Here is a 7,922-nt window from a genome sequence, read left to right as displayed (position 1 = left end):
AATAAACAAGGACAGCTGCTGAGCAGCACTTAATTAACCAACAACAGTTCTTCTCGAATGGAATAAATTAAGAAACCATTTGGGGAGTTGAGAAAGCTTCTGTGACACGGTATAGAACTCCTCCTGGGATCCTTGCATCAACATAATTAAAGGCATTTCATTGTAAAAATATGTTTGGCCAAAATTTTATTTGATGAAGACAGTACATGAGCTTTCTCCACATGTAGCATCATGTGTAAGTAACTGAAATACAAGCACGATGCTTTCTGTCAACATATTAAGTCTTGGCAAACAAATGCAAAGTAGTTTGCTGGGAAATCTTGATCAAAAGGGGAGTGTCCCTTTAAACAGTAGCCGAACAGATGCATCTGCAAATTAACAAAAGCTGTCTGTAGGCATAAGCCACCCTCATAAATGCAGGGAACCAGAAATGAATCAGACAAGCCTTTATTGGAGACGTGATTATAGTCATTTTAAAAACGACAACAATTTTTTCATTCCCCAGAATCAGATTTTTTAAAGACTTTTTCTCCAGAATGTTCAGGTGGCACAGGTGATGACACTCTTCAGATGACTCTACTTGTACCACGTTTCAATAAGGAACAACGAATATCTGCTCGTGCTGGAGTACAATGCAAAGGTAATGACAGTTTGCCAGCACCTGGTCTAGCTGTGTTATAGTAGGCACGTGATGATTTTTAATAGCTCTTCTTGTTTGGCATAGGTGAAAGCAGTCAATAATTCCATTTGAACTTTGTGAGTATTTTTGATTGATATTATCACAAGTTATTTTAATTCTTGCATCTTTGATTGCTTTTATTTTGAATCCAAACTTTGCAAACCTTCTCGGTATCAAACGTGAGGCAAGATTTTGTAAGTTTTTGGAAAATGCCCTCTTTAATGGTTGCTTCCAGATGTTCTCACCATATATTGCCATTTTCAAATGTAAAGAAATTAGCGTTGGACTGAATTTCAAATATAAAACATGTAAATTGTCTGTTAGAGATAGCAAGAACTGCAGCTGCTGGAGTCAGAGATAACACAGTGTGGAGCTGGAGGAACACAACAGGCCAGGCAGCATCAGAGGAGCAGGAAAGTTGACATTTTGGGTCAGGACTCTTCTTCTGAAATGGGGGAGGGGACAGGGAGCTGGGAAATAAATAGAGAGAGGAGGGTGTGGCTGGGGAAGGTAGGTGGGATGGTAATAGGTGAGTGCAGGTAGGGAGTGGTAGGGATTGGTCAGTAGGATGGATGGGGCAGATAGGTGGGAAAATAAATCCACCCCCAGACTTATGTCCAACCCTCCATCTCATCCCCACCTCCTTAACCTGACACAACCTGTCCATCTTCTCTCCCAACTATCCGCCCACCCTTCCAACTGACTGATCCCCACCAATGCCTACCTGTACTCCCCTCATTGAAATATAAGATTCTGGGAGCACTTGACAGGCAGTTTCTCCTGAACTAAGGATTGTGGTCTCAGGATATGGGGTCAGCCACACAGCACTGAGGAGAAATTGAGTTCTGAGGAAGGGTCACTCGACCTGAAATGTTGACTCTGATTTCTGTCCACAGATGCTGCCAGACATGCTGAGCTTTCCTAGCAACATCTGTTTTTGTTTCTGATTTACAGAATCCGTAGTTCTTTCGGTTTTTCTAAATTGAGAAGATTACTTTCTCACTTTTTTACCTCATGAGCATTGTCAACAGATTATGACTGACATCCAACAGTGCCACGTTGGTGCTAATTTAGAAATGTCACTGAGAGAAATAATATGGGTACTGCTGTGGAAGATGGAAATGCTCCATGCTTAGGGAAGGGAGTTACACCCTTCTGGGGCTGAGGTTAAAAATATTGAAAAGGAAAGGCAATGGTCTTTCCTGGACATAAGCACTTCCAAATCATGTATAGTTAGTGTTAATATTGGTACTAAGTGCCAAAATGTGAAGAAGGTTTTGTTCTATCAGCATTGACCTTGAACACAATGCAACTGCTAGATCTTAGAGACTGTATTCAGAAATGCAATCTAATTCAAGGGTTCAGACAGTTTAAGATACATTCTGATTTCATTGGAACCTTGGCCTCCCCATGGTTATCTATAGTTTAATTACGGAACTGGGGCTTATATAAATGTTAATCTGCAGAATAACCTTGGTGTGTGACACTTCTTGTGTGACAATACGAGAGATGATCTAATAACATAATGACATATAGTCATAAAACCACACTTCCTTTTACATTGGGAACTGATTTGGGGCAATATTTTCACATTTGGTGTGATCTCCAATTGGATTGAGGTGTTTAAAATGAGTACAGAAGTTGATAGGATAGATGCAGAGAAACTATTACCTCTAGTGGGATTTGAAATTTTTCAGACAGTGGGTTCTAATTTTTCTTAACTATGCAGTTGGAAAGTAGAGGAGTAAATAGGATGGAGGTATGGATCAGTGATGACCTATTTTAAAAGTGAAACAAATTGAATGGCCTGTTCTTGTTCTGAGGTTTGGTGAGAACTTTATGCCTCAGAGGCAAGAGTGTAACTGTTGAGTAAAATAATCATTCAGTCACTTCGTGGTAGTGAACTTGAATGTGGCTATAAAGAGAGACATTCTGCTTCTCATTATGTACTTATAGAAAGGAATATGTTCACGCCTTACCTCTTTTTGGAATTGTATGAGAGGTTTAGGGACTCTACAGTTTCCTGTTACTTTCTCCAAGGCAACACTTCAGCCAATCAGAGCCAACATTGTTGACCAGTCAGAATCTCTTTCCTTCTGTAGCATAATTGTTGTAGTCATTTGAAATTTGGTGTTTATTGCATTTCTCCTAATGAGTGCAAAATGAAAAGCTTCAGCAAAATATTTATTTTTGACAGGTGACCCGAAAAAGTGATAATTGTCAGGTTGTTCTTTGAGATGGTGGGAAGGATGGCATTAAAGTCAAGCTCTTGACCCTCCTTCAACATCCGTTTGTACGCACTCAGGCACAGCATCCTGCAATGAGAATGTTGGCTGTTTTCTCTCACTGTTGTACAACTCCACTGTAATCTGCTGCAGCACTACCTCATGTTGGGATAGGCAAAGTGGGCTGAATGGTCTGCACCTGTTCCTGTTGCCAGCATAACTGGGATCAGAGCACAATAGGAATTGAAGATAAAATTTGTAATTCTAAACTAATAAAGCTGTAAACACAAACAATATGCGTTGCTGAACAGGGTCCATAAATGCCCCCTCATGTTTAAAAAACAAAATTAGTTCCTACCTATTTAATTTAGGCTTCACACTTAATTAAACGGTTTGGGGATTTCACTGAGTGTAGATATATATTTGCAGCCTCTAAGGACTGTCAGTCCACCAGACAATCTTAACAACAGCTCAATCAGAGATGAAATTGGAAAGAGACAGCTCATGAAAGTAACTCATTTCATTTCCAATCTATGCCTCGAAGACAGCTAAGTTTATTTTCTTTTTCTTCTTTACTGCAGACAGTTACCATTTGGACCAGTCAATGAGATGTACTAAAGGTCATTCATCACTTCAAGACATCGATAGAACCTGACAGCTAAGGATTTTACCGTCGCAAGATTTGCCCCACAGTCTTCCTGTTTACATCAGCATTCCTCTCGGAGTCATGCAGTAACCTCATTGTGGAACTGAAAAAATAGTGAAGAATTTCAAAGTTCTTTCTTCAACAGTGTCCTGTGAGGAAATCAGCAGAGGAGGATCCAAACAGTGTGATTGCTTGTTTTGAACAGTAAGATAAATTGTAACTTATGCAGACAAGACTATGTACATGTAACTGAGGTGTCCTTTGCAAGAGGTCTATTTTCCTGTGAGCACGATGGACGACGGATTTGGGAATAATTCAAACTTCTTTCAAGGAGCCAAGGATATTGCCTATGAGGTGAAGAGACACGGTAGGATGCAAGACTCCTACAGACGGTATGAAGGTGGTGGGGAGCATGCCTCACAAGATGGGGGATATTACCACAGTGATGATCCCCATGCACAGGAAGACGCTGACAGTGATGCCACAGAAGGACACGACGAAGATGATGAAATCTACGAGGGGGAATACCAGGGGATCCCACACCCAGATGATATTAAGGCCAATCGGATGGCAGCAACGCAACCCATTTCTGATGAGTACAGGGACCAAGCAGATCTCATTGCTGAACGTATGAAGGATGAGGAGCAGTTGGCACACCAGTATGAGTCAATCATTGAGGAGTGTGGACATGGACGCTTCCAGTGGACACTCTTCTTTGTCTTAGGTTTAGCGTTGATGGCCGATGGAGTTGAAGTATTTGTGGTGGGCTTTGTACTTCCTGTTGCCGAAAGGGACATGTGCATGTCCAATTCCAACAAAGGAATGCTGGGTAAGTGGTGTCACAGAGATATTTGGTATAATGGGAATCAGGTGTTGTGACAGAGTCACTAGATTTGTGGATTTGGCCAATATTCTGAATTTCAGTCCGATCACAGCAGCTGGTGGAATCTTTTTTCAACAAATCAATAAAATTCCACTGATTAATAGGAAAAAAACCCCAGCATTAAAAGCAACTGCCAGTAATATTATCATGAAGTTAGCATCAATTTTCATTTTAAATAAATGTTTAAAATCATGGGGGTTGGTATTGCTGACTGGGTCAGCATTACTTGGCCATGTCTACCGCCAACCCCACCCCCATACACACTGTCCCCACCCCCACACACACTGTTCCCACCCCTCTACACACCGTTCCCACCCCTCTACACACCATTCTCAACCTCCACACACACCACCATCACACCCCATACATATCACCCCCACCCTCCAAATCCACCATCGCCACCCCCGACATACAATGCCCCAGCACCATCACTAAGCCCTCTCCCAAACTCACCTTGTCCCACCCATACCCATCTTCTCTCCCCTTCACACACATCCACCTCCCACCTCTCACACTCTCATACTCTCTGTCTCTCACTTGCTCACACACTCTCACTCGCTCATGCACTCACGCGCACACTCTCACTTGCGCGCACATGCTTGCTCTTTCTCTTGCACGCACACTCGCTCTTACTCACTCACACACACTCTCGCTGTTTCTCTCGCGCGCCCACTCCTGCTTTTTCTCTCGTGTGCACATGCTCACTCTTTCTCTCGCACACATACGCTCGCTCTTTCTCGCTCGCGTACACACTCGCTGTTTCGCGCTCGCGCACACTCTCGCTCTTTCTCGCTTGCGCACAGTCTCGCTCGTGCACACTCTTGCTCACTCTTGCACACTCTCTGTCCCATTCCTGAAACCAGATGCTGGGAAAATCCTGCCCCAAGTGTCTAATGTCAGGTGACAACAGGACATTGTTCACAGTCTCTCAGCTGATAAGCCGAGAATGACAGCTGAATGACATCCATGATAGTTCCCCAAACACATGGGACATTAAACTCAACCTGACTGAAACCGTCGGCGAAAGCTGGCTGAGTATGAGAGCAGTTTCTTCTCACCAACCTTCACAAATTATGCACAATACCTTTTCAGATTAATGTGTGATGATGCAGCCCTTTTAAGTCTTTAAATACTCGAGGTTAAATAGTTGTTTTAACCAATAATGCAATAAAGGTACTTTGAATGGTTAACACCAATTTAACAAGAGTGAAAACAATATTTTGCTGTTCATGCAGGAGCTCATTAAAATGATGGCCAAATGCCCAGACTGTTAGAGAGCCCTGAGAATGATCTGTGATGTGAGCTCTCCGCTCTCCGCTCTCCTATTGATTGAGGAGTGTAATAAAAAATTATCTGTTAAAGTGCCATCTTCCATTTTGTGTATTGACTACCAAGCAAATAAATTTTTGGACCTGCAGTATTCTAAGTATCTTGGCCAAAGTGGAACGTAATGAGATTGCGAGTGCAGAGTGCCTCAGAACCACTCAATAGTTTTAGAGCAGCATTGCTGTAAAGTCAAATAAAGGTTGGGACAGATTGGCTTTCCTCCCTGGGGACTAAGCATTGATGTGAATTAGAAACTGTCCTTTCACCTCAAGTTTTCGGATCCAGTCAGTCTGGCGGATTGCAAACATCCTTATCCTTCTAAGGGGAACCTTCTGGTTGTGGAACTCAAAGCCCACAGTTGCTTTAATCTGGTATTAATCCGGGCAATTCATGCTCAGAAAAGCTGTAGGAAATGAGGCAAATCATATATTGATGCAGAATTGGATGCTGCTCTGAATTTGGAATTTAAGATCTGCTGTTGGGCATGGAAGAAGCAAGACTTTTCCAATCATGGTATACTCATGGTTCATACGCTTCATCTCTCCTGAATGTTTTGTTTAAATAGCTGAATTTTTATTATTAATATGTACATACAAGTTAGGAGCAGGAACACGCCGATAGTGATTCTAACCACAACTCCACATTCCTTCCTACTCCGCATTGTCATTTCACTGCTTTGTTGAAAAAGAATCTGTCCACCTCGCCTTAAGAAAATTCAAAGATTTTACTTCCTCCTCCTTTTGAGGAAGATTGTTGCAAAGACTCACAATCATCTGCAAGAAAAGAATTGCCTCATCCCTGTTGTGAATGAATGACCCCTTATTTTTAAATGGTGACCCCCTCGTTCTAGATTCTCCCATAAGAGGAATCAGCCTTTCCACATCCACATCAGTACCTATATGTTTCGACAAAGTAATTGGCATCACAGCCACAAGAATGCATTTCCTCCACCGCCAATGCTCAGTGGCAGCAGTGTGTACTATCAACAAGATGCACTGCAGAAATTCACCGAGGCTCCTCTAAGACAGCACCTTCCAAACCGACAATCAGTTCCATCCAGAAGGAAAAGGGCAGCAGATACATGGGAACGCCACCATCTACAAATTCCCCTCCCAGTTACTCACCATCCTATTTGGAAATGTATCACCGTCCCTTCATTGTCGCTGGGCCAAAATCCTGGAATTCTCTCCCTAAGGCCATTGTGTGTCTACCTACCTACAGCAAGTGGACTGCAGCAGATCAAGAAGGCAGCTTCCCCCCAACCTTCTCATGGGCAACTAGGGATGGGTAATAAGTGTTGGGCCCAGCCAGCAACACTCACATCCCACAAGTGAATAAAAATAAGTTCCTTCTTACTCTTCTAAACCCAGTGGATATAAGCCTAACTTGTTCAAACATTCAACATAAAGACAACCCAACAATTTCCAGGTACCAGTCTAGTAAACCTCCTCTGAATTGCTTCCAACACATTTATAAGCTTCCTTAAATAACAATTCCAAACCTGAGCACTAATCTACTCCAATCTGTATACAAACAGCACATTTGGCGGCAGTCACTTCTCATTTGAATCCTCTCATTTGGATCCTCTCACACTGATGGAACGGAAAGATTCTTTATTCTGTTTGCTGCAAGCTTCTTTGTGTAAAATAAATTTCATCCCAAAACCTAATGGAGCAATAACCACACCCTTGTATAGAGAAGGGCATCATCCCATCATCCAGAGTCGGAATTTTTAAAATTCGTACAGAAAATACTGTTAAACACTCAGCAGGTCTGTCACCATGTGTGGAGAGAGAAGCCGAGTTAATATTTAACGTCGCAAGTCAATAACATTTCATTAGAATTGGTGCACGTGAAAAGATCATATGGTTTATATAAGAGAGAGGCAGAGGTGGGGAGAAGAAAGGGGAAGGACTGAGAGAGGATGGAGGACAGGATTGATTTTATTCCAAAATGATGATGCAATAAAGTTAAAGTGGGCAGTAACCTGATAAGTAAAGAAACAAAACACATTGCCAGAAGAGATGAAAATAGTCACAGCAAATTAGCACTAGGATAACAAGGTGTAGAGCTAGATGAACACAGCAGGCCAAGCAGCATCATAGGAGCAGGAAAGCTGACGTTTCGGGCCTAGACCCTTCATCAGAAAAAGGGTCTAGGCCT

The 7,922-nt window shown here is 42.3% G+C and overlaps 1 protein-coding gene across 1 annotated transcript in view; it reads left to right on the top strand.

Moving 5' to 3' along the window:
• Window positions 1-383: 383 nt before the first annotated feature.
• LOC125486776 (synaptic vesicle glycoprotein 2A-like) overlaps window positions 384-7,922 on the top strand; it is a 41,694-nt gene continuing 34,155 nt past the window's right edge. Inside the window, exons 1-2 of the mRNA XM_048615748.1 lie at window positions 384-640; window positions 3,486-4,379. Coding sequence (XP_048471705.1) covers window positions 3,842-4,379 — 538 coding nt within the window. The 5' untranslated portion in view covers window positions 384-640; window positions 3,486-3,841. The remainder of the gene's footprint in view (window positions 641-3,485; window positions 4,380-7,922) is intronic.

This window comes from Rhincodon typus, chromosome 33 (assembly GCF_021869965.1).
Source record: "Rhincodon typus isolate 14 chromosome 33, sRhiTyp1.1, whole genome shotgun sequence".
Taxonomy (NCBI): domain Eukaryota; kingdom Metazoa; phylum Chordata; class Chondrichthyes; order Orectolobiformes; family Rhincodontidae; genus Rhincodon; species Rhincodon typus.
Note: the sequence above shows the minus strand (reverse complement) of the source record. Positions and strands in the feature narration are given on the sequence as shown.